Source organism: Arachis ipaensis, chromosome B3 (assembly GCF_059453495.1).
Source record: "Arachis ipaensis isolate K30076 ecotype BB chromosome B3, ASM5945349v1, whole genome shotgun sequence".
Lineage (NCBI taxonomy): Eukaryota > Viridiplantae > Streptophyta > Magnoliopsida > Fabales > Fabaceae > Arachis > Arachis ipaensis.
This window is the reverse complement of record NC_142438.1, coordinates 6,671,746-6,698,653: the sequence shown is the minus strand read 5'-3', so window position 1 is coordinate 6,698,653 and position 26,908 is coordinate 6,671,746. Positions and strand designations below refer to the sequence as shown.

General features: G+C 36.1%; 3 protein-coding genes and 1 non-coding gene across 4 annotated transcripts; 1 reads left to right on the top strand and 3 right to left on the bottom strand.

Annotated features, from left to right (window-relative positions):
- The first annotated feature begins 274 nt into the window (after positions 1-274).
- On the top strand, positions 275-5,662 carry LACS2 (long-chain acyl-CoA synthetase 2). The gene is made up of 19 exons (XM_016331586.3): positions 275-864; positions 1,124-1,187; positions 2,166-2,255; positions 2,359-2,415; positions 2,524-2,572; positions 2,664-2,740; positions 2,822-2,861; positions 2,967-3,061; positions 3,165-3,329; positions 3,426-3,536; positions 3,629-3,716; positions 3,797-3,863; positions 3,948-4,023; positions 4,099-4,216; positions 4,313-4,558; positions 4,644-4,783; positions 4,911-5,096; positions 5,196-5,315; positions 5,401-5,662. Exons 1-19 carry the CDS (start codon positions 710-712, stop codon positions 5,446-5,448), a joined length of 1,992 nt encoding a protein of 663 aa, XP_016187072.1. The 5' UTR covers positions 275-709; the 3' UTR covers positions 5,449-5,662.
- Positions 989-1,062, bottom strand: TRNAI-AAU (transfer RNA isoleucine (anticodon AAU)). Its single transcript has one exon. It is a non-coding gene; the product is annotated as a tRNA-Ile (tRNA).
- LOC107628943 (cold-regulated 413 plasma membrane protein 1) lies at positions 5,597-7,448 on the bottom strand. Its single transcript, XM_016331587.3, has 4 exons — positions 7,105-7,448; positions 6,517-6,624; positions 6,342-6,412; positions 5,597-6,076 (listed from the first exon to the last, which is right to left on the bottom strand). The coding sequence occupies exons 1-4, from the start codon at positions 7,272-7,274 to the stop codon at positions 5,823-5,825; spliced, it is 603 nt and encodes a 200-aa protein (XP_016187073.1). The 5' UTR covers positions 7,275-7,448; the 3' UTR covers positions 5,597-5,822.
- A 4,042-nt stretch (positions 7,449-11,490) lies between these two features.
- LOC107628946 (divinyl ether synthase CYP74D1) lies at positions 11,491-13,486 on the bottom strand. The gene is made up of 2 exons (XM_088508430.1): positions 11,948-13,486; positions 11,491-11,804 (listed from the first exon to the last, which is right to left on the bottom strand). The coding sequence occupies exon 1, from the start codon at positions 13,397-13,399 to the stop codon at positions 11,951-11,953; it is 1,449 nt and encodes a 482-aa protein (XP_088364556.1). The 5' UTR covers positions 13,400-13,486; the 3' UTR covers positions 11,491-11,804; positions 11,948-11,950.
- Positions 13,487-26,908: the final 13,422 nt, after the last annotated feature.

The window sequence follows — 26,908 nt, the reverse complement described above, 5'->3', positions numbered from 1 at the left end:
TTTCATAACTTTTGTGAATTGCTAGTAATAAGAGATCTTAAGCTTTATACATCATTATAGAGTAACAACAATAAAGTGCATAAACTCAATTAGTAGTATATGATTGGTTAGTGATAAATAAAATTTTCTCCCTTTATTGTTTTCCAAATTCAAAAAATAATAAAGAGGAAATTAAAGGAGAAATTTCCTTATAAATTTCTGATTTTTGGGATGGCAAGGTTCACCAAACTTTTACAGCAAAAATAAATGCATTCGGCCATTGATGTGGTACCTTGCTCAAATCATGCAAAAAGCCAGATATCATCCATAAGAGGCCCATAAATTATAAACACTGCTACCCAAATATTTTTTTTTCTTTTTAATATATTTTTATATTGGCAAAAAAGAATTTGAGATTCACATTTTTTATTTTGCTAATAACAGGAAATTAAATTGAATGTATGCTTTTTTATATACTTATAAAATTCTTAAATAAATTAGAGTATGTGAATAATCATAGTTAAGACATATATACATGAAAGTATATGGAATAATTAATAATATATGGGATTATATAAGTGTGAAAACTTTTATTAAATGTTGATTGTAATTTATTGCTTCAGCCCAACAAACTTTCCTAACACCATTGTCCCTCTGATAAATTCATATGTACTCTTTTATACAAAGATGAAAATGATTATTAGATAGTAGTAAGAAAGAAAGAAAAGAGATGAGAATGGAGGAAGCATACATTGTGAAGGTGGAGGAAGGAAAAGAAGCCACTCATGATAAGCCTTCAGCAGGTCCAGTGTACAGATGCATCTATGCCAAAGATTCTCTTCTTCACTTGCCACCTCACTTGGATTCTCCATGGCAATTCTTCAGGTCACTTTTCATTTCTCTTGCCATCATCATCCTATGTTCAAATGCAGATAAATATTAGCTTCAATATACTGAATTATCAAAACAATGCTTGGCATTTTTAGTAGAGGAAAAAAAAATGTAATTTTGGCCCATGCAGGTCTCGAACCTGCGACCTTCGCGTTATTAGCACGACGCTCTAACCAACTGAGCTAATAGGCCAGTTATTATAATTATTGACATAGTAAAAATATTTTGTCAAGTTTGATTCATCCTTTTACAGGGACTCTGCAAGCAAGTACCCCAGCAAGGCAATGCTGGGTCGTCGTCAGAAATCTGAATCAGAGGTTCCAAGATTCATTTGTTCCTTCCTCTTTCTTCCTTCCATTTATTTCCAGTGAAAAACAACATATATACTTTTTTCATAATTTCCAATTTAAATATAATCACACCCTAATATGTAAGTATACCGAGAAGCCAAAAAATTCAAGAATGCTATCTAGTATTTACACATTAAAATTAATTACTAAATTCAGCCGTTATATATTTGTGTATAAATACACATATAATTTTATTTATTTTTAATATATATTTTATATTTAAATATTATATTCCAGTAACTAATTTTAGTGATTGATTTTAGTATATATCTAATATAATTGTTAAATCATCTTCAGTCAATAATCAATTATTGGACCACGGCTAAACAAATGCTGAAATGCACACACTCACTATTTTATTTTAAAATTACTCTTTTATTTTTTTTTCCTCTCAAAATCACAGTCATTCTTGTCCACCTTCAATCCTAAATTCTCCTAAATCTTAAACTTTAAATTAGTTTTACTTTATTTTAATATTCGTTTTACTTAAATTTTGAATATTTTTATTGTTTTTAGTTTTAAATTTTTTTTCTAATGTTCATTTCTTTCCAATTGTTTGGTAATTTTTAGATTAATGGGGTGAATTAATGTTGACTCTTAACTTTTTGTTTAACATGAATAATAGTGATAGATCAAAATTAAATAGACTTTTATTGCGGAAAAATAGAGGGAAGGGGTTATATGTAAACAAACTAACAATGATATAAATTAAACTCATAAGCCAAAAATGATTTTCATGATCATATAAAATTCAAACATATTATTTGTATACAAAAATAAGCTATCAAAATTAGCTACTAGTATGAAATATATGTTAGAATACAAATACACATTAAGAATAAATTAACTACATATGTATTTATACACATATACATTGGTGACTGATTTTAGTGTACGAATAGCATTTTTGGTTTACAATGTTAACTATATGAACTGGAATTGCAGGTTGATCCATATAAATGGCTGACATATCAGGAGGCTTATGAAACAGCTATCAGAATTGGTTCAGCCATGAGTAGCCGTGGTGTCAACCCTGTAATAACCCACCTCACCATCTTTCTCCCTCATGCTAATTTGTAAATTTAACACAGCTAGTATAACTACCTAGCTAATATTTCATTTTATATGTCATCAATAGGGTGATCATTGTGGGATATATGGAATTAACTGTCCAGAATGGATAATTACAATGGAGGTATATATAAATAAATATAGTACCTTGAAATTTTGTAGGGGAAAAAATGATACTTGATCAGCAAGAAACTGTTTAGTACTAAACTTGATTTAAATTTGGTGGCTGCAGGCTTGTAATAGCCATTCAGTAACATATGTCCCATTATATGACACACTTGGTATGTTTTTCATTCCTTTTCTCATTGATTTCTAGATGCTTTTTATTATTCCAAACATTTACCTAATGATTCTTGAGGTACCTAAGAACAGGTCCAAATGCAGTGGAGTTTATCATAAACCATGCTCAAGTTTCAATAGCATTTGTACAGGAAAACAAGATTCCTTCTGTGAGTTCTACTTCCTGAGTTTGCATTTGAGTTAGTTCTTCAATTTGTTGGAGATGATATAACTGTTTCTGTATTTCACAGATTTTGTCTTGTCTTGGTCAGTGTTCTTCAAATCTTAAAAGTATGTCAAATGATTCTACTTTCTTTCAGTTTCTGAGCTTCTGTTATATTAAGGCTAATTTCCTTCTTTTCAATGCTAACCAACTTCTACAATCTAATAATGTAGCTATTGTGAGTTTTGGTAATGTTTCGACCGCGCAAAAGAAGGAAGCCAAGGAACATGGTACATCCTGCTTCTCTTGGGAAGAGTTTCTCCAGTTGGTAGGAAACAAAGATTGATTTTTAATTGCATATTCATGTTTAAAAGCAAAAACTTTGAACCACTTTGATTTGTTTAATCCTGTATGTTCTGCTCTGCATGCAGGGGAACTTGGATTGTGATCTACCACCAAAAAAGAAGACTGACATTTGTACAATCATGTACACAAGTGGAACAACAGGCGAACCGAAAGGTGTCATACTTAAGAATGAGGCTTTCATGGCTGAAGTTTTGTCTATTGATCAAATACTTCATTTAACAGACAAAGCAGTAAGATAACAATCTTCTTGAATGTTCACAAGTTTCATACCACACCTTGTCCTGTTTTGATTTTTCTCTACTCATAATATGTACTACTTGCTGCAGGCAAGCGAAGATGATGTGTACTTCTCTTTTCTTCCTCTTGCTCATGTCTATGACCAGATAATGGAGACCTATTGCATTTATAGGGGAGCCTCAATTGGATTCTGGCAAGGCGTAAGATTCGGATTCAGTTTTTATCATTAGTATTTTGCTCCTTTCTTGTATATGTCTCATTTTGATGCTTCATTCCATGTTAATTGTTTCAGGATGTGAGGTACTTAATGGAGGATGTTCAGGTGTTGAAGCCAACTATATTTTGTGGCGTTCCTAGAGTTTTCGACCGTGTTTATGCCGGTAGAGAGACATTACTTTTGTCCTACTGCTACCTTAGCTCATAAATGTCATATGTTATAACCAATGACTTGTGCCTGAAGGTATCAACAGCAAAATTTCATCCGGAGGAGCGTTGCGAAGTGCATTGTTTCAGTATGCATATAATTAGTACGTTTCGCCACTAAACAATTCTATTTTAGACCCTTAATTTCCAAAATCATGCAAAGTAATTAGTCTAGATTCTGATGACAGCAAGTTGGGATACTTAGAGAAGGGTCTTCCACAAGACAAAGCAGCACCATTTTTTGATAGGCTTGTATTTGACAAGGTAACTGCACTTTACTGTGATTTCTGTTGGTGAAATTTGACCTGAAAATTGGATTGATGTTTTCTTTTATGACAGATAAAACAAGGCTTAGGTGGAAGAGTTCGGCTTCTGTTATCCGGCGCTGCTCCTCTGCCTCGGCACATTGAGGAGTTTCTAAGGATCACTAGTGGAGCTACTTTGGCACAAGGATATGGTATGATAATATGATATTAGTATCTTAGTTATAATTCTCTTGATCATACTAGTTACTATGTTATATTGATGTGTTATCATTTTGATTATGTGACAGGTCTTACTGAAAGTTGTGGAGGATGTTTCACAGCATTAGGCAATGTGTTTTCCATGATGGGAACAGTTGGAGTCCCTATGACAACAATTGAGGCCAGGCTTGAATCCGTGCCGGAGATGGGATATGATGCACTTTCCGGTGAACCTCGTGGCGAAATTTGCCTTAGAGGGACTACCTTGTTCTCAGGTTACCATAAGCGTGAAGATCTTACAGAAGAGGTCATGGTTGATGGCTGGTTTCACACAGGTAAGTTCTTAATTGTTGTTATGGAACAAACTTTGGAGAATGACTTCAAAATTGTGTTTCTGAATGATTTTTGAAACCATTGCAGGTGACATTGGAGAATGGCAGCCTAATGGAGCTATGAAAATCATTGATAGGAAAAAGAATATCTTTAAGTTGTCTCAAGGAGAATATGTTTCTGTAGAAAATATCGAAAACAAGTATCTGCGATGCCCTCTTATAACATCGGTATATTTCTGTCACAGAACAATGCTGTTAGAGATATAACCATTTATGTAACTCCTCCTGTTAGCTAAAATTCATTATGTAATAATTCTATATAGTTTGTAGAGTGATATTTTTTGTTCCTATGCAGATTTGGGTCTATGGAAACAGTTTTGAGTCATTCTTGGTGGCTGTGGTGGTGCCAGATAGAAAAGCCCTTGAAGATTGGGCAGTGAAGCATAATTCATCAACAGATGACTTTAAATCTTTATGTGAGAATTTGAAGGCAAGAAAATACATCTTAGATGAGCTCAACAGCACTGGTCAGAAACATCAAGTATGCACATGATTTCTTGAATTATAATACAGTATTCTGATATTGGTATTGGTAATAATGGTGGTTAAATTTGACATGAATGAAATCTATTCTCTTCAGCTTAGAGGCTTTGAGATGCTAAAGGCAATTCATCTGGAACCAGCTCCCTTTGACATGGAGAGAGATCTAATAACTCCAACATTCAAATTGAAGAGACCACAATTACTCAAGTACTATAAGGTTTGTCTTATGTTCTAATATGCTAAAATGCTATTCATGTAAGAAAAACAAATCAATATTGTGTTACTGCTTATTTTATTTTCAGGATTGTATTGAGGAGCTATACAAAGAAGCCAAGGGAACCAAGGTGTGAGCAAAGTGGCAAGAGAGACTTTTATATGCACTATTTATATTATACTATTTTCTATATGATACAATGAAAAATCCAATAAGACTAGTTGAAGATATATTGGGCATTGCAAAAGTTGAAACTTTATTTGTTTAGAATAGCAAGCAATGAATTTGATGGAAACCCAAATCATCCTGTAATATATATTCCACAGTAATGAAATTTGATTTTACATTGTTTACACATACAATGATACAAACTATATAGGTCATACACAAATGAGCCATGAAGTAATGAAGTTCAACAAATGAATGATGCAAAAGACAAAATAGTTCAATTTACACAGAGCAAAAACCAAGAGTCTAAAATGCTGCTTCTTTTTTTTTTCTGGTATGTTCCTAAAAGAGGATAACCACCAGGGCCCAAATGGGATAAACCAAGAGAAGGATTATGCCAACAGAATTGGATATGCCATGGGCTTTGGTGAAAGAGTTTCTGAATCCACCAGAGGCTCTAATGTGTTCTTGCAGCAAATAACATGCTATGATTAGGCATACTACCACACCAACAATGTTGTTTCTGAAAGTGGTTGCAATTAGAGATGGTGCAACAACAACAAGAAGAATCAATGCAGCAGGCAGTTCCAACCAATCTGCATTAACATGCATTACTCAGTATATTACTTGTTATTATCAAATTAATAGTCTCTTAGAATTTAAAAGTGACAAATTCGTCTCTCATAAGACAAACTCATTCCTTGTCATTCGTTTACTAAATATTATTGAAATGTATAACAAGAATAGCAGCAAAATATTTGCATGTTCAATGAATTGATTAACAACAAAGAGATTTCACAGATTATTGTGAACAAGAGCAGGGTTACTCTCAAGTCTTAGATGAATTTGTATGTATCATACCAGGGAAGTGTTTTGGAAGGAAAAGCCTTAGAACAACAGCAATAATGGCAATCCATTTTCCAATTTCTCCCCTGCATTAGCCAAGAATAAAAAAGAAATTTAATGTTAGAGAAAAATGATAATAATACAAATCAAAAAAAGAAAAAAGAAGAAAGAACTGTAACAAGATATTGACCTGAATACACCAAAAATAATTGAAGGCAGGCTGAAAAAAATATATGGAATGAGTAGTGCTGTAAGAATGTTTGTCTTCCAATTTGTACGGTCCAAAATCAACAAGTAACTGTAGAAAATAAACAGAAGTAATAAGTTAAATTTTAATTAAACAAATTTATGTATATGAAGGTGATTACTATTTTAACCAATAACTGTCAACTTTCATATAATAGGACAATCAATATTCAATATAAGTTGCTTAATGCACTAATGGACCCTTCTTAGCACTATGATTGATTATCTCCTTTGATCTTATCAACAAACTATAAACTTATCTATCACACTATCACCGACCCATATTAATTAAGTATGAGACATTTAAGCCATACTAATACTTAGGTAAACCACTAAATTAACACTAATTTATTTATTTATTTTCTTTTATCTGCTAAATATATTCACTCAAAATTTAAAAGGGAGTATTGATAATAGTATAAAAATTTCTAAACAAGTAAAAACAAGATAAAGGGTGGATTAAAGAGCATAGAAGGAGAAGGAAGAGTTAGAGATAGGAGATGATGAATTATTATGGTTTGAGAAAACATACATAGCAGCAATGGCAGCAATCAATCCAAAAAAGGAAGCTCCAAAGCCTAAACCACCAAGCTTGATGGCATGATCAGCAAGCTTGTGAGCAGCCAAACTCAGCTCATTGAGATCAGAGCTAAGCAATTTTGCTGCTGCTTCATCTTGAAAAGCCATTGATCCCTTCCACATATCCTTTTGAATCAAATCAAGAAGAAATTTTATGAATGGAAAAGTCAAACAGTTATAGATATTATAGGTGGTGGCAATAATACTAAAGAGTTATTATTATAAACATGTTACATGACATGGTATGGTTGATTCCAGAAAGGCCACGTGGAGGTTCATTAAAGTTTTTGTTTTGCAATAATTTTTTTAAAGATTTAAGTTTCCATATATGGCCTATGATTACATTACAGCTGGCTTTTTCAACATCTGGAGTTTACTACTAATAATAATATAAATATAGAAGTAATTTAAATTGTATTTTGAGAAAGAAAAGTCCCACAAGTAACATATATGTAGGTATTATTATCTGCATGACTTTCATTTTTATGATAATATAATACTCACATGGATTTGCTTAGTATAGAATTTAGGAATAAACTTTCTTTTATTCAGTTCACTAATGATGTATAGTGTGTCAACAGTGAGTAATTAATTGAGCAAATATAAAGTAGTGTTTATTTTTAAAAATTAGAATTGAAATTATAAGATTGATATTTAATATTGTGTTTAATGATCAGAAATTAAAATTAAAATTTTTGTTTTAGAATATAAAATTTTAGAATATAAAATTTTAGGTTTTAGTATCTTCAGAAAGTAAAAATAAAAAAAAAAACTAAAATTTTTTATACTAAAAATTAAAATTTTGATGATATTTTTATTTAATCTTTTAAAATTTAAATTTATTATTTAATTTTAATATTTATCTTAAATTAAAAATAATATTTAAATATAATTTAATCTAATATATTTTAGATTAAATATAATACAAAAATTTAATTTAGTTTGAGTTCTAAAAGTAATAGGATGACGTTGTACGTATTATTATTCATTGTACTTTATTATTATAGGATAAGTTTTATCTAGAGTGAAAGTCGCACTCTATACTGTAATAATGAAAGGAAATAGCAAGTTTATAAATAAATATAACTAAAATGAATCATTAAATCGTTTTTCAATTTTCTAGAAAATATACATTTTTAACTTTTATTTCTGATTGATCCATTCGAAAATTTTCTGATATGCGCGGATACGACACCATTTGAAAATAATAAAAAAGGATTTTTAGTCTTTCTTCGTGAAGATAATTTTCTTTTCTCTTTTATAGATTTATTTTACTTCAAAAATATTATTCAATAAGTTTTTTTAAATTATTCACAACGATAAAGACTAATTCGTCGCGAATCAAAATTTTATTTAAAGATTTATTATTGACCAATAAATTACTACATATACAATGTGAGATTCGAATCCCCAATATTTACTTAAGCAGGATTCGATAAATCTTTTTAAAATAATAGAAACAAGACAATCAACAAACAAGATAAAACACAACAAAAATAAAAATAATAATAAAAACAGAAAGGTATCAATAATAATAATAATTCATTTATTTTGGGCTATATTTATTGCCATCTGTTACCAAAGATTGGGCTTCCAAATACCACAAAGATACAAACATAATGATTGGGCTTACATTTTATGTATCCTTTCGGTTAACGTGTTCATAAAATGTTCAATTGGCTGCTTACCGGAAAACAAAGGAAAAGCTTACCCAAAAAAAAAAAAAAAAGCTTACCAAAAAGAATGTTCAATACTTTAATCAATTTGATTCTTAAAATGGTTATTGTTATAAAACTATATGCCCAACACAAATATAAGAGTAGAGTTCAAACTTATAATTTCTTCCTCATCACTAAAAATTGATGATGTTTTGATAAATTATTAGGCGACAATTTAAAGAGATCATAAAATATTCCTCTTAAAAATAAGGGTAACTGTCATTGATAGTCTTTCTGTGCCACAGGTGGCAATAATATTATGGTTACAGCCGACTATGTTAATATATAAATAAATAAATACGTACAGATAAACATTGATGAATAAGATAAATTAAACAATGTTACCACATAATGACACACTAAACCAAAGTGTGGATGTGACATAACCATTATTCATCATATAGACATATATAATTAAAATATAATTTTCTATAAATGCATGCTTTTAACCCATACAGTTCTTAATCTTCCTCTGCAGCTAATACCCTATTCCTAAAAACTCTTTTCTAATCTTTCAGAAGCCAAATGGTATGCTCATCTTGGCTTCTTGGTACTAATCATTAAAGCTCAAGTAATTTTCTTAAAAATATAATAATTTATATATCTTTTTTTTATTTACTTAAAATTTTAAAATAAATAATTTTATGATATAATATAAAATTTCATGACTGAAAAACATAAAATTTGATTTTTATAATTCTAAAAAAATAGCATAAAACTTTTATAAATTATTTAAAAATTGAAGACAAGTAATTTTAAACTATAGAAATGATGAAACTTGCTTGGCGGCAAAACATACAATTGTGATAAAAAGTCCCACATATATTTCATCAACAATATCATAATAAACATCTTCTATACTTACGGCATCTATAATTCGATATGATATATCTATCAGAAATAAATGAAAATTTTAATAAAAAATATCAAAATTTACTACTTTTAGTTTTATTTAATATATTTTATAATAAATAAATATTAAATAAAATAAATTTGAGTTGTTTAAACTGTTTGGACCCTTTGTCAATTTTAATACGATGTATATATATATATTCTCTAAAACAATTAAACAAATCGTCAACTACCATTTTATTACATACGATGAACGAAGAAGTCTCTTGAAATGGACTATTGACTCGTCGCATTCTTTTCTTTGCCGTGTGAAATGATCCGATCGATGATCGTTGAACCTTTGATTTGTCCACATAATGAATTGAACTATACAATGCTACAGTGTTAGTATTCTTAATTCTTTCGAGAAAGAAATTAATCCACAAATATGAAATTTCTCAATAGAATAAGTATAAGGAGTCAATAACTTAAGCGTATAATGTGTACAATAGAGGTTTAGGAAGTATTAAAAATATGACCATTAGTGTTATATATATTGTCCTATCAGATTACGCTTTTGGGATGAACGGTTTCATGATATAGTATTAGAATTCTAGATCCAAAAGGTCAAGAGTTCGATTCTTAGTAAACCCTAAAATCAGCTTAAACTTCTGGGAAGCTTTTGGAATGAGTGGTTTTATGACATAAAGATAGTGATGTTCATTTTATTCATAGACCAAAGATTTAGCTTATTGTACATATTATACGCTTAGGTCATTGGCTCCCTAGCAGTACTATTCTCAATATATAGTGCTTATAGCTTCGTTCATAAATCACATTTTAATTATTTAGAGTTATTTAACAAAGAAATTGTACCTTTTCCCCATTTGAACACACAAACATACACGCGAATAAGGCGTGTGATAATGTCCCGATGACATATATATGCTAAAATGTGAACGCATGGAAAAACATATATATTATGCATGATAAAGATCGTTTATTAATTTCGAAAATAATTTGCTTGCTATTTACATATATTAATTTTAGGGGTGGCTAGTGGGCCAACTGCATCATCAGATAGGCAGTGTATTAAGCAAACTTTTTATATATGACAGTCTTCAAATTTTAATATCACCCAACTTTTTAGCGAGTTAAGCGAGTGAATATTATATTATGGATATAATGAGGGCGACACTTCCTTTTACAAATTGTCAGTTCGCTTAACATGCCAGATATGGAGACACCTAGCCGCACTTGTGGCGATCTTCTTAATTACACTATACGTACATTCTTTTTTTTTTTAATATAATTAAGTATCTTTTAAATATTTTTTATTTTGTTTTTAAAAGAAAAAAAGTAAATAATTTTTTTTTTTAATTTTTCAAACAACTGATGCACAAAAATAAATATTTAAATTAATTAAATAATAATAAATTGTTATAAAGATAGATAAAAACTAAATTTTAAAGGATACATAATATTTAAAAAAAAATACAGAAAAATAATAAAAATATTAAATAATGTGAATAATAAATATATCGGATGTTCAATTTAATAGGTACATACATAATTATTATTACACAACAAAAATGGCATATCACAGGTACGTATCCTACAAACGTATAATGTATACGTAACCAACGACGGAGTCACGGAATTTCTTTAGGGCAGAGGGGACAACCTCTTCCCACAAAATATACATATTTAGAGAAAATCTAGGTTATTAAAATCAAACACAGAAGAAAATACCAGGAAAAAACTTCAAAATCGAAAAAAAAAAAGGATAATTAAAAAAATAAAAAAAAGTTACATATATATACATCGCACATATACATACACCAATTTACGTACAAACAACATGTCCATGCAACGTAGATAAAGCATATTTACAGTGACTCACATAAGACAAATTTGTGCTTCTTTTCTTCTTAAATTCATCTCTACCTAAAACCTTTTCTTATTCAAGGAAAAAACAACAAAAGTATTGTCGTAGGTGATGTTTTATTCATTTTGATGACATTGAACTTAGAATAATACTAAGGATAAGAAGGTTTTTAGGTAAGGTGGGTTGTCACATCTTGTATTATAACAATAACAAGTACTTAAAAAGGTGAAAACTCAGGTGCAGTCGACTGTAAAATTGATATTTGAGAGTCATTAGATAAAAATTAAGTCAAATCAATCAAATCATTTAACGACTATCAATATCAACTTTACGTAAAGTTAATTTACTTGAGTTTTCACCGCTTAAAAATTGGAGGTCTTGGTTAAGGACTTGATGGTAACTGTGGGACCCAAAACAAGTGGCTTCCAATCGAATGCAAACGTGTCATAATGCAAGAAGAACTCCACCAAATACACCCTACACAGCAGCACCACAAGATTCTTCGCCGGGCACTGCTTGTTATCCGCTGTGGGCTCGTCCACCTCACGCCCATTAGACCATAACACGTGTCTCAACAGCCTCTCTCCATCTCCAATAAACCTATGGCCCACAAAATCCTCGGGATTCTCAAAGATCTTCGGGTCCTTCGTAGCGAACGGCTGATATCCAAAGATCATCTCCCCTTTCTTGATCTCGTAGGCCGCATCGTGGCTCTGCACCACCAGATCCTCCCTCGCTTTGGCGTACTGGTACGGCACAGCAGGCTCTATCCTCAGTACTTCGTACACCACTGATTTGGTCAAAGTCATCTTATCCAACGCTGCAAGACTCACTACCCCGCCTTCGTCCCTAACAACGGTCCTGATTTCATCAGCGAGTTGCTTGTGTAAACCCTCCCCTGCCAAACCTATCCACTTGATTAGGATCGGAAACTGGTTCGATAAACCACCGAAAGCGTTGAACCCTAACATGAAAACAAGGTTGTGGCATGCTTCGTCTCTTTTGATTCCTAATTTCTCCGCTTCGTCCAGCACCGCCGTCCCCGCCGTCGATACTCCTTCGTAGAGCTTGTTGTAGCTGCCTTTTACGGCCCACGCCGGAAACGGCACCGTTCGGATCAGTACATCTTCGACGTAGTTGAAGATTTTCGGTAACCCTAGCGTTGCGAGAGGAGCGAGCTGAGCTCCGAGCCAGGTCTCCACGAGCTTCGGACCTTCGCTTCCGATGACGGTGGTGTTTGGATCCTTGTCAGTGAGGAGACGGAAGATGAAAGTGAAGGTGGCGGCACCGATGGAGGTGTTGTAGCTGGCTTCTTTGGACTTTCCGGCGAGACTTTCTTCCATGTTATTGAAATGATCGGTGAGAACGCTTCGGAAGAGAGGGAGGAAGATGTTGTGTTTGGAGGAGAGAATATGGAGAAAGAAGGATTTGAGGAGAGAGTGTTCGGGTTCAGTAGTATCTTGGAAGGCGCAGGTGCGGTAGCCGCCGGTGAAGGCGGTAGAAGGCATGAAAGTGCCGTCAAGGACGTCGCGCTTATCGACCTTAGAGTTGTCGAAGAGGATGGGGAAAGAGGCGGCGTCGAGGAGAGCGACGACCTTAGGGTCATGAGCAATGAAGGGACCAGGCGGCATGTTGGTTCTGATGACGGTGGAGTTGTACTTTTGGATCCTGGTGGCGAAGAATTCGTCGCGGCCTTGTTTGTAGAAGTAGTCGTGGCGGTCGTGTAAGGGGCCCAAGAACGGGAGGCCGTAGCTTCCCGGAATGGGCTTCAGCGGAAGATTATTATTATTGTTAGGGGCGGAGGATGCCATTTTTGTGTGATAAGTGTGAGAGTTGGAGCACTTGCTTGTATTTGCTGCTGCTGCTGCTTCCAAACACCATAAATAATGGGGAGGACGTGCTTCGCACAATCATTTAAATTTTTTTAGGAAGAAAATTTAACTAATTTAAATAATAAAATTTAGAATAAAATTAATCATAATTATTTTTTATTATGTTAAATTAATTTAATTAATAAAAAAATTTAAATGTGTAATATTATTCCATTAATATTATAACAAAAGTATGTTAAGTATCATGTAATAACCAGCACTTATGTATGGCAAATTGTTTTATTTATCACTTATATAAAAAATGAGGGTTATATACTCGTTGGCATATAATTGGTCAATTTTGCGTAAGTGAAGCTATTCAATTGTATAAGTATTTTATGTGTAGTTGTATAATTTTAAATGTGTTAAAAATATGATATGCAATCTTTAATATATGTTCAGAATTTATATTAGAAATTAGTGTATGTAATATAAAAAAGGGTAAAGTACTAAATTGGTCTCTTAGATTTTGGTGTAATTCTATTTTAGTCCTTAAGGTTTAAAGTGTTCTATTTGAATCCAAAAAAGTTTCATTTAGCATCAATTTAGTCCCACAGTGAGGTCAAAATTAAATAATTAACAAAATGTCCTACATAACAACAGTTCAAGAACAAAATCGATAATCTGGAGAACAAGTACAAGCTCCAGAGGTACAAAATCAACCATTGATGTATCAATACATTTATTTATCATTTTCTTTAGTTTTATAGAAAATATTTTATTTATATTATAAAAAATAATAAATAAATGTATTGATGTATCAATGGTTGATTTTATGCCTCTGGAACTTGTGCTTGTTTTCCAGATTATCGATTTTATTTTTGTACTGTTGTTATGTAGAATATTTTGTTAATTATTTAATTTTGACATCACTGTGGGACTAAATTGATGCTAAATGAAACTTTTTTGAATTCAAATAGAATACTTTAAACCTTAAGAAGCAAAACAGAATTACACTCAAAGCTAGGAAACCAATTTAATACTTTACCCTATAAAAAAAGTTCATCTCAATATTTAAAAAAAAGTTCGCCTTATCTTGTATTATTTCTGTATAACTTTTTTACCTAAAGATTTCACAGGATAAAATAAAGTTACACTTTTTAATTAAAAAAATCATCAAAGCAAAAATTTGAAAATTTTTCCTTGGCACGTATAGATTATCGTAATTTAACTAATAACCCCAAACCAAAATAGTTTAACTACTGAAAAAGTACTAAAAGCTAAGCTAATAGATGAAGTAACATGTATACTAGTTAATTAATTAATTCCTTATTTTAGCTGAATGAATAACTCACATTCTACTTTGAAGGACGATAGTTAAAGTCTCGAGAGCACAAAGATTACTGCTTAACATTCTAAATCTGACTCGACTTTCGAATATTTGAAATATCTTATAATTTCATCAATCCCAAGTCAAAGAAATTCATAAAAAAATAGACACATAAAATTAGGTATAAATTAAGGAGAATGCTAGAGAGACAATGATTTTGTTGAACAATATGAACAACCACTAATCAAATAAAAATACACTATATCTTTAAATTAATTCTCTAAATTTTAATATTAAAATAATCATCCGTACATTAATAAAATGAACATCCGATATATATATTATTTATATTGTTTAATATTTTCATTGTTTACCTATATTTTTCCATAAATTAAAAAAATAAAATCTTTCATTAGAAAGGAAGGATTATTGGAGACAAATAACTCTACTAATATAGAAAATGTGAAGGAGGCGGTGGCACGTTTTTTGAGATGGGAGCTGCGGGAAAGAGGCGTGAATGAGAAGCTGGTGAAGGATGCGACGAAGATGAGAAGCGCATGGCACGGAGGAGGAGCAAAGTGACGGAGGATTCATTTCTGAGAAGCAGCCCATGAGTTTTATTTAGGAATTTTTTTAAAATGTGTTAGTGTTTAAGAGATTTAAAACGGATTTGGATAAAATTAAATTTTTAGATTTTTTTTAATTTATATTTTAAATTTAAAAAATAATAAATCTATTTAGATGGGTTTATTTTATTTTTTTACATTAACGTAATAAACTAAAAAGCTGGCTAAAAAATTAATTTAAAGGACATCTCATCTACTTAAATTGATTTTTAACTAAGTATAATTAAGTCATCGTGTATTTTTTTTTTTTTTATTAATACGTGCGTGTCTGCACTTTTTTTTCATATGTATGGAGTGCACAATACAAAATTTTTTTAAAAATCACATACTAAAATATTATAATTTATCCAACGGAATAAGTATTATTTTAACTTCTAAGATTAAAATTAAATTCGTTCCAACATTATTTTTAATTTAAAATTGTTTTAAACATTTTATTTAATATTAAAATTATTTTTTTAATTAAATTATTCATATTCTAATAAAAAAATTATAAAATTTAAAAATAAAAGAAATAACGAAGCAGGGGAGAGAAAGGGAAAGGGAAAGGGAAAGGGGAGAGAAAGATGAGGGAAAAGGGGGAACAACGTCGACGAAGTTTGGAGTCGCTGTCGTCGTCAGAAATTAGAACCAGAGGGAGAGAGAGCTCGCAAGGAAGAGAGGAGACATGAGCCAGGGAGTCACACTCCGTACTGCCACCGCTGCTACCGACCTCGCCACCACTTCGCGTCCTTGTCGCTGCACCTCGCCGATTTGGCTTTTTTTTTTTTGTGTTTGCTTTTGCTTCTGCTTTATTTGTTTTTGCTTTGCTTTTGATTTTGTTTCTGATTCTGGTTTTGATTTGTTATTTTTCTGGTGATTTTATTGTTGTTGTGTGTTGATTTTGTTATTGAATTTGATGTTGTTAGTTTCTGAATTTGAATAATATGTTATTGTTAGTATTCTTGAATCTGATTATTGGTATTTGGTAGGAGTAAGAGAGGTGGTGATGGTGCAGGGTACTTTTGTCCGTAAAAAGTTAAAAGGACGATTTTGATACCAAATAAAACGTTAGAGACGATTTTAAATTCAAAATACATTGAGAATGAATTTGATTTTGACCCTAAATTTTAAAAATCAAAACAATACTTATCCTTTTACCCAACTAACAAACTATCCTGAATTGTTATATATAAAAAATTCTCTGCTATATCAATAAGTTTTTGTAATATACACAAAATTTATATGCTATGTCAATAAAAAAATCCAAAAAAGGAAAAAGCACCTATATATTGAAGGGAGTCACTTAGATAAAGACACCTAAAACGCCATTTTTTAAATATGTTTTTCAATAATTAAAATTTAACATATATAATCAATTAAATCAGGTTATTTTTGTCAAAATTAGGCTAGACAAATTGATTTAACCGAAAAAATGGTGATTCAAATCTTGAATTGGTCTAAATTAATATTATTTTTTTATAAAAAATGGCTACAATACTTTTATTATAGAAAATAATTAAAATACTCTTATTATATATATTAATTTTAAAAATTCTAAATCCTAACCCTACGATAGAAAAATAAAGAACTAAAATTTAGGATTCTCAAAATTAATATATATAATAGAAGTATTTTAATCATTTTTTATAATAGGGTATTGTAGTTATTTTTTATAAAAAATAATATTAATTTAAACCAGTTCAAGATTTGATTCACCATTTTTCGGTCAAATCAATTTGTCTAGTCTAATTTTGACAAAAATAATACGATTTAATTGATTATATGTATTAAATTTTAATTATTAAAAAATATCTTTATAAAAAGATATTTTCAACGTCTTTATCTGAATGGCTCCCTATATTAAATGGGTACAATTTTTACTAAATTTAGACTAATTTAATTAAATGTTATTGTTACGGTAGGTAACCGGAGATTAATGGGCTGGATGGCATTGGTTGGCCCAATTGTCTGAGGGAGGAAGCCTTTGAGAGGGTCTGCGCCTTGGGGGCCTCCGTCCGACTTGTGAGTGTAAATGAATGGGGGGTGGTACCTGCAAGGACACTCCGATGCCTAAGTCAGCAAGAGTGTTAGCAGGTCTAGAGAGTATTGGGACTTAGAGATACCTGAGGGGTGTCAGTGTATTTATAGTGGTGAACCAATAACCACCGTTGGAGTAGTGCCATTTGTCTAGGGTGTTAACCGTCCCTTTATCTTAGGGAAGTTAAGATATGGCTCGTGGAAGTGGTTAGAGAGATTCTAGGGGCAGTTACTCATTCAAATGAGTGCTTATCTGCCAGCTAACCCTTCGTTCCCGACTTCTTTAGAGCAAATCGTGACGAGTACTGACTTCGTAGTGGCTGATCTGGTGAAAGGTGAGGTCAACCCTTTGGGTTGGGCCTTTTTACTTGGACCCTGGGCCTTAATCGTTGGGCCAGGATATGAACAGTGCCCCTACTCGAGCCCAATTTCTCTTTAAGATTTGGGTTCGAGTATACTACTCGGAGTTGTAACCGACTTGTTGGGGGACCGACGTGATGTTCCGAAACCGACGTGACTTTTGTGACCTTTTGGTTCTGACAGTTACGTCTAATCAAGCGTCGTGTCCGTTAGGGATGTGCGTAGGGATTGATGGTCTTGGTAACGGTGCATTTTCATTAATGACTGCCCCGTTTTTACCATTGTGCCCCTAACGTACTTATAAATACTTTCCCTTTCTTTCATTGTTTCGTTTCTGCGATTTTTCAAATTTCCCCTTCATTTGTTCGTGCTGCATTTTTGCATCTTCAAAGGCTTTCGTTTTCTCCAACCCTCATTTTCGGATAAAGGTTAGTTCTTTTTGTAACATGCTTTTCTATTTGCATGCCTTTTATTTTCCTTTTCTTTTTCCCTTGTAGGTTTTTTGTTACCTTTTTAAGAAAAAGAAATGGCTTCCGTAGATATCCTTTCTCAATGGGTTGATGTCACGGTCCTAGGGGAGGAACCCTCGGTCGATATTGAGTTTATCACCAACCTTCGCACTCACCACAGAATTTGTACTTCTGAGGATGACGAGCCGAAGTATGAATTGGTAGTCCCGGGTCCTGAAGACCGGGTTTGCTTTGGGAGGGTCAATGAGGCGGCCCCTCATTTTTTCTTTATGTATGAGTGTATGATCACCCGTTTGGGTGTTTTTCTTCCTTTTTCAAACTTTGAGATATCTGTTTTGCATCACTGCCGAGTTGCCCCTACCCAACTTCACCCCAATTCTTGGGGTTTTTTGAAAATTTATCAATTTATTAGCCAAGCTTTGGAGTTTCCGACTTCTTTGAAGATTTTTTTCTATCTCTTCCATATGACCAAACCATTCAGTGGGCTAAACAATAAGCAACAGTGGGTGTCTTTCCGAGCCATACAGGGTCGGAGAGTTTTTACCCTTTTTGACGAATCCTTCCATGACTTTAAAAATTATTTTTTCAAAGTTCAAGCTGTAGAGGGTCACCATCCCTTTTTTCTGGATGATAATTCTTCTCCCCGATTTTCTTTATACTGGCTGGAGGCCTCCCCCTGCGAGAAATATGGTCTGGATGACCTGGATGAGGTGGAAGCAGCCATTGTGGGGTTCCTCCGAGAAGTGTGGGGGAGGACCCCATACTTGGACACAAAAAAGTTTCTCCAGGGGTCTCCGACCTTTGTCCAGGCACAGCTAGGTAGCTTTTATTTGTTTGTTAGATTTCTGACTTGTCTGATCTATTTGTTATTGTCTTTTCAGAGATGGCAAAGGCAAACGCTCAGGAGTCTTACCAAAGAGTCCAGGAGGCTAAAGCAAGGTCTCGCGCCAGGACTGGTGGCGCCAGGGCGGTTATCTCTCCTCCTCCTCGGAACGTTGGGACTCCCTCTCAGCCCATTGTGATTTCTTCTTCAACTTTCTCTCAGCCGCCCCCCTCCGCCCGATCTTCTCCTGAGTCAGAGAAGAAGAAGCGCAAGGCTTTAGACTCTGGTTCTTCTGGTGAGGTTAAGGCGGATGCTCTTGCATTCGTCCGAAAGAACATCTATCCCCATGCTCGTATAAGCATGGATGATGTTTCTGTTCGGCGCCACCTTACCACTCTGGTTGAGGAGAGCCTCAAGGCGGCGGGGGTTTGTGGCAAACTCTTAGATATTTTTGAGAAGGCTCCTCTCAGCTCTTTAGGGATGACCTCGAGGGTCGAGGAGCTGGAAGGAAGGCTTCTTTTATATCAAGAGCAGGAGAGGGAGTTGAAGGAGGAAGTCGCCAAGTTGAAGGAGGAGAGGGATAGCCTCCGGGAGAAGGAGAGGAAATTGCAAGCCCAATGCAACATGGAGGTGGGCTTGAGGAAGACAGCACAAGACAGCTACCAAAGTTTATTTAACGATCTTGTGTCTGTAAAAAATGAGCTGCTGAATTCTCAGAGGGCTTATACCGAGTTGGAAGACTCTATTGCTGATGGGGCTGAGGAGGCTTGGAGGATCTTTAGGGAGCAGGTCGGAGTCATTGCTCCTGGCCTGGACCTTTCCCCTTTAGATCCTGATAAAGTTGTCATTGATGGTGCCATTGTGGATCCCCCTGTCCCCGAGATTATTTCCGAGTCAGAATTGAAGACTCGGGGGCAGAGAATTATAGAGTCCCCTCCTCGCTCTAAGGATGCTCCGAGTTCTTCTACAGTTCCTCCGACTTCCTCTTCATCTCCTATGGATGCCTCTCTTCCCGGTCCTGGTGCCTCTGGTGGTGGTGATCTGTCTACTGCTCTTGCAAAAAAGTAATTTGTTGGCTATTTGGGTCCCCTCTTTTTTAAACTCTTTATTTATTTTTGGCAGCGTTTGAACAATTTTTTGGCCTTTTAAGGCCATAAACAAAACATTTAAAATAACCTTTTTTAATAAGGGTTTAAGTTAAAAAATAAATACTCTTTTTGGATAAGGGTCTAAGTTACCTTATGCGTGCATGCTTTTCTGATTGCGATTTTTTCGAATTCCCCTTGATCTTTTCTGGAAAACCTTTTCTTTGGCTTGTCTTTCCGAGCCTTTTTGTTTTAAGGATCTTTAGGACATCCCTTTAATCTTTTCTTGGGTTTTTCCTACCTCTCTTTTGTTATTCCTAGTACTCAATTTCGTTTCATTGAGTTTTTATGACTTAGGTTATTTTTGCGATTCGTTTTTTTTTCCTACTCGGTTCTTTATTTCGACTTATGAGTCGGAACGTTTCCGAGTTTCTTACGATCAACTTATATAACCTCTTTACACCGACTTGTACCTCGTCGTTTTATCCTGACGACCATTTAGGTCGGTCATGGGATTTTTACGTTTTGTCGAGCTTAAGTCGGCGCGTTTCGTAGAAAGAGAAAGCAACAAAGGAATTTTAGAGATATTAAAAAGATTTTTATTAATTGGGGAGGTACTTCATTGCTACTAAGGGCTTGGACAGTCTGTTTCCCTTAGTCCCTACTATGATGCCTCGTTAAAAACCCTTCTCCAGAAAAAACCCTTTGGTTTTGGGAAAAAATCATGAAGTTGGGAAAAGAGTACATCATGGAGTAGAGTTCGCTTTTAGCTATAGTACCTTTTCATATTACAAGCATGCCACGACCTTGGTAACTCGGTGCCGTCTAAGTCGGTCACTTTTTAATATCCTTTTCCTAAGACCTCATCGATTTTGTATGGTCCTTTCCAGTTTGCAGCGAGCTTTCCTTCTCCTGATTTGTTGACTCCAATGTCGTTTCTGATCAAGACCAAGTCACTTGGGGTGAATGCTCTTCGAATGACTTTTTTGTTGTATCTTGTAGTCATCCTTTGTTTCAACGCTGCTTCTCTTATCTGGGCTTCTTCTCGGACCTCGGGAAGCAAGTCGAGCTCCTCTTTATGCCCCTGTATATTTCCGATTTTGTCATGGAAAATCACTCTTGGGCTTTGTTCGTTGACTTCTATTGGGATCATGGCTTCTACGCCATAAACTAGTCGGAAGGGTGTTTCTCCAGTGGCGGATTGGGGGGTTGTCCTGTAAGCCCATAGCACTTGTGGGAGCTCTTCGGCCCAGGCTCCTTTTGCATCTTGTAATCTTTTCTTTAGCCCTGCTAGTATGACTTTGTTGGCTGCCTCGGCTTGCCCATTGGCTTGTGGGTGTTCCACCGAGGTGAACTGGTGTTTGATCTTCATACTGGCTACTAGGCTTCTAAAGGTAGAGTCGGTGAATTGGGTTCCATTATCTGTAGTAATGGAATGAGGTATCCCATATCTTGTGATGATATTTTTGTAGAGGAACCTCCGACTTCTTTGTGCGGTGATGGTGGCCAATGGTTCTGCTTCTATCCACTTTGTGAAATAATCTATTCCCACGATCAGGTATCTGACTTGTCCTGGCGCCTGGGGAAAAAGTCCTAACAAATCCATTCCCCATTTTGCAAAAGGCCATGGAGAAGTGATACTAATGAGCTCCTCCGGGGGAGCCACATGGAAATTTGCATGCATCTGGCATGGTTGGCACTTTTTCACAAATTCCGTGGCATCTTTCTGCAAGGTCGGCCAGTAGAATCCAGCTCGGATCACTTTCCTGGCTAGTGACTTTGCTCCGAGATGATTTCCGCAGATCCCACTGTGGACTTCTTCCAACACTTCGGTGGTTTTTGAGGTCGGTACACACTTTAATAATGGTGTTGATATCCCCCTTCTGTAGAGGATATTTCTCACCAAAGTGTAATGTTGTGCTTCCCTTCGGATCTTCTTAGCCTCTTTCTCCTCCTTGGGGAGGATGTCGAATTTCATGTATTCGACCAAGGGGTTCATCCAACCGAGGTTTAATCCGACTATCTCAATGACCTCCTCTTGTTTGTCTTTTTCTTTTACTACGGAGGGTTTCTGGAGAGTTTCCTGGATCAGGCTTCTGTTATTCCCTCCTGGCTTGGTACTTGCCAACTTGGATAGGGCGTCTGCTCTGCTATTTAGATCCCGAGTTATGTGTTTGACCTCGGTTTCTGCAAAGCGCCCAAGATATTCCAGAGTTTTTTCCAAGTACCTTTTCATATTTGGGTCCTTTGCCTGATACTCTCCACTTATCTGGGAGGTCACTACTTGCGAATCGCTATATATCATCACTTTTGTAGCACCGACTTCTTCCGCCAGCTTCAACCCAGCAATCAAGGCTTCATACTCTGCCTGATTATTTGAAGCTGGGAATTCAAACTTGAGAGAGACCTCTATCTGGGTTCCTCTTTCATCCACCAGTATTATGCCTGCACCGCTTCCTGTTTTGTTTGAGGATCCATCTACATAGAGTTCCCATGTAGTTGGTTTCTCCTCTTGGTCTCATGCATATTCTGCGATGAAGTCGGTGAGGCATTGGGCTTTAATCGTCGTCCGAGTTTCATACTTCAAGTCAAACTCGGAGAGCTCTATTGCCCATTGAACCATTCTCCCTGCAACATCCGTCTTTTGGAGGATTTGCTTCATGGGTTGGTTCGTGCGGACTCTTATTGTGTGAGCTTGGAAGTAGGGTCGTAGCCTTTGTGAGGCCATTACTAAGGAGTAGGCAAACTTCTCTAGTTTGTGGTACCTTAGCTCAGGGCCTTGTAGAACTTTACTGATGAAATATACTGGGTGCTGTCCGACCTCGTCTTCTCTTATCAGGGCCGACGAGACGGCCTTGTCTGCTACAGATAAGTATAGGACGAGGTCTTCCCCAGCTATAGGTCGGGTCAGAATAGGAGGTTGGCTCAAGAATCTTTTGAACTCTTGGAACGCCTCCTCGCATTCCGGAGTCCATTCGAATTGACATCCCTTTCTCAATAAGGAGAACAGTGGAAGGGATTTTAGTGCTGATCCTGCCAAGAATCTGGAGAGGGTTGCAAGTCGGTCGTTCAGCTGCTGGACCTCTCTTAAACAGGTCGGGCTTTTCATCTCCAGGATAGCTCTACACTTGTCGGGATTAGCTTCAATCCCTCTTTGTGTTAGCATAAACCCTAGGAATTTTTCTGCCTCTACTGCGAAGGCACACTTTGAGGGATTTAGTCTCATCCCGTGTAACCTTATGGTGTCGAAGACTTGTGAGAGGTCTGCCAAGAGATTGACTTCTTTCTTGGTCTTTACCAGCATGTCGTCGACGTACACTTCCATTAAGCTTCCAAGGTGAGAGGCAAACACCTTATTCATCAGCCTCTGGTATGTGGCCCCTGCATTCTTTAATCCAAACGGCATGACCACGTAGCAAAAATTAGCTCTGGGCGTGATGAATGATGTTTTCTCCTGGTCTGGCTCATGCATCGGAATTTGGTTATACCCCGAGTAGGTGTCCATGAATGACAAGTATTGATACCCCGAGCTGGAGTCTACCAGGGTGTCAATACTTAGCAGTGGATAAGGGTCCTTGGGATAGGCCTTATTTAAGTCGGTATAGTCGACACACATTCTCCATTTACCATTTTGTTTTTTGACTAGCACTACATTGGCTAGCCATGTTGGATACTTGACTTCTCTGATGAAGCCGGCTTCTAAGAGCGCTTGTACTTGCTCTTCTACTATTAGGGCTCGTTCTGGGCCGAGCTTGCGTCTTCTTTGTTGTATAGGTCGGGACCCCGGGTAAACCGAGAGCTTATGAGACATGAGCTCGGGGTCTATCCCAGGCATGTCGGAGGCTTTCCAGGCGAAGAGATCGGAGTTATCTTTTAGGAGCTTAGTCAACCCTTGTTTTAGGGTTTCCCCTAGGTTGGCCCCTATGTGAGTATTTTTTCCCTCCTCTTCGCCGACCTGTATCTCCTCTGTTCTTCTTCCCGGTTGTGGACGCAGCTTTTCTTTGGCCCTTGTGCCTCCGAGCTCTACTGTGTGAACTTCTCTGCCTTTTCCTCTCAGGTTTAGGCTTTCATTGTAGCATTTCCTTGCCAATTTCTGATCTCCCCTTACCGTTGCTATCCCTGCTAAGGTCGGGAATTTCATACAAAGGTGAGGAGTGGATACCACCGCTCCGAGTCGATTAAGGGTGGCTCTGCCAATTAAAGCATTATATGCTGACCCTACATCGATGACTATGAAGTCTATGCTCAGAGTTTTTGATTTTTCCCCTTTTTCAAAGGTGGTGTGGAGGGGCAAAAATCCTAGTGGCTTTATTGGCGTGTCGCCTAGTCCATATAAGGTGTCGGGGTAGGCTCTTAATTCTTTCTCATCCAACCCTAGTTTGTCGAAAGCGGGCTTAAAAAGAATGTCCGCTGAGCTTCCTTGGTCTACTAGGGTTCTGTGGAGATGAGCATTTGCTAGGATCATAGTTATTACCACTGGATCATCGTGTCCAGGGATTATTCCTTGCCCATCTTCTTTTGTAAATGAAATGGTTAGGAGATCGGATGACTCTCCTCCGACCTGGTAGACTCTCTTGAGGTGTCTTTTGCGAGAGGATTTGGTGAGTCCCCCTCCCGCGAACCCCCCTGAGATCATATGGATATGTCTCTCCGGAGTCTGCAGTGGTGGGTCTCTTCTATCCACATCATCTCGCTTTCTCTTCCCATGGCCGTCCGGCCTCTCTATGAGATATCTGTCAAGCCGACCTTCTCTAGCCAGCTTTTCTATCACATTTTTGAGGTCGTAGCAGTCATTTGTGGAGTGACCATATATTTTATGGTACTCACAGTAGTCGCTGCGGCTCCCCCCTTTTTTATTTTTAATGGGTCTGGGGGGTGGCAGCCTTTCGGTGTTACAAATCTCTCTGTATACATCCACTATAGAAACTTTCAGAGGAGTATAAGAGTGATATTTTCTTGGTCTATCGAGACCGAGTTCTTCCTTCTTCTTGGTTTCCCTCTCCCTCTCTTTTGTTGAGGGAGGGTGCCCAGGTCGCCAGCTCAAGTCTCTCAACTTGGCATTTTTCTCCATGTTGATGTACTTTTCAGCTCTTTTCTGTACATCACTTAGAGAGATGGGGTGTCTTTTGGATATGGACTGTGAGAAAGGACCTTCTCGGAGCCCATTGACTAACCCCATTATGACTGCCTCAGTAGGCAGGTCTTGAATCTCTAAACATGCTTTGTTGAACCTTTTCATATAGGCTCGTAAGGATTCTCCGACCTCCTGATTTATTCCCAGGAGGCTTGGTGCATGTTTTACTTTATCTTTCTGGATAGAGAACCTCATCAAGAATTTCCTTGAGAGGTCTTCAAAACTGGTAACCGACCTCGGGGGGAGCCTGTCGAACCACTTCATCGCTGCTTTTGACAAGGTTGTCGGAAAAGTTTTGCATCGCGTAGCATCAGAAGCGTCAGCCAGATACATCCGACTTTTAAAATTGCTCAAATGATGCTTTGGATCAGTGGTTCCGTCGTAGAGGTCCATATCGGGGCTTCTAAAGTTTCTCGAAACTTTTGCCCTCATTATGTCCTCACTAAAAGGATCTTCCCCTCCTAGGGGCGACTCTTCTCTACTGTCACGAGAGTTCCGACCTTTGAGGGAGGATTCTAACTTTAAGAGTTTTTCCTCTAATTCTTTTCGCCGATCCATCTCCTCTTTTAGGTGCTTTTCTATCTCCCTTTGTCGCTCCCGTTCCTGTTCTAGTTGTTCCAAACGACTTTGGTGGACATGGACTAATCCCATAAGCTCAGTTGCGTGGGACTGTCCGTCCTTCTCTGACTCACGGCCTTTTGAGGAATTCACCTTCGGGGTTTTGACTCCGGAGGTTCCTTCTTTGTGTTGATCGTTGGTTTCCTGATGGAGGGTTAGGTCCGCGTCATTATTTCCGGTATCCAGATTCTCTTGTTCAGAATCTGTTTCCATATGACCCTCCTCAGGGGATCTGTCCGCCATCACTGGTTGATCTCTCGGGTCCCCGGCAACGGCGCCAATGTTTCGGTAGGTAACCGGAGATTAATGGGCTGGATGGCGTTGGTTGGCCCAATCGTCTAAGGGAGGAAGCCTTTGAGAGGGTCTGCGCCTTGGGGGCCTCCGTCCGACTTGTGAGTGTAAATGAATGGGGGGTGGTACCTGCAAGGACACTCCGATGCCTAAGTCAGCAAGAGTGTTAGCAGGTCTAGAGAGTATTGGGACTTAGAGATACCTGAGGGGTGTCAGTGTATTTATAGTGGTGAACCAATAACCACCGTTGGAGTAGTGCCATTTTTCTAAGGTGTTAACCGTCCCTTTATCTTAGGGAAGTTAAGATATGGCTCGTGGAAGTGGTTAGAGAGATTCTAGGGGCAGTTACTCATTCAAATGAGTGCTTATCTGCCAGCTAACCCTTCGTTCCCCACTTCTTTAGAGCAAGTCGTGACGAGTACCGACTTCGTAGTGGCTGATCTGGTGAAAGGTGAGGTCAACCCTTTGGGTTGGACCTTTTTACTTGGACCCTGGGTCTTAATCGTTGGGACAGGATATGAACAATTATTACCAAAAATTATTTGTAAAATAGCATCAGCGTCTAATTTATCTTGTATGTATATATAAACATTGATAATAAAATATCAAATGTTTAATGTGTTAATTATTATACTGTTAGCAAAAAATATTAATTTTTTAAAAATTTATATTTTATATCATTTTTAAAAAGAAATTATCTAGAGCGTCTACTGCTCACACACAGATAATTGATTTGTCAATTATGATAATATT

Coding starts and splice junctions, on each gene's coding strand:
- LACS2 (XM_016331586.3), top strand. CDS start 710: ATGAGAATGGAGGAAGCATACATTGTGAAGGTGGAGGAAGGAAAAGAA. Junction 2,256..2,358: donor GTAGCCGTGGTGTCAACCCT/GTAATAACCCAC, acceptor TGTCATCAATAG/GGTGATCATTGTGGGATATA. Junction 4,784..4,910: donor GATGCCCTCTTATAACATCG/GTATATTTCTGT, acceptor GTTCCTATGCAG/ATTTGGGTCTATGGAAACAG.
- LOC107628943 (XM_016331587.3), bottom strand. CDS start 7,274: ATGTGGAAGGGATCAATGGCTTTTCAAGATGAAGCAGCAGCAAAATTG. Junction 6,625..7,104: donor ATTGCTGCCATTGCTGCTAT/GTATGTTTTCTC, acceptor TATTTTCTACAG/TTACTTGTTGATTTTGGACC. Junction 6,077..6,341: donor CCTTCCAAAACACTTCCCTG/GTATGATACATA, acceptor ATGTTAATGCAG/ATTGGTTGGAACTGCCTGCT.
- LOC107628946 (XM_088508430.1), bottom strand. CDS start 13,399: ATGGCATCCTCCGCCCCTAACAATAATAATAATCTTCCGCTGAAGCCC.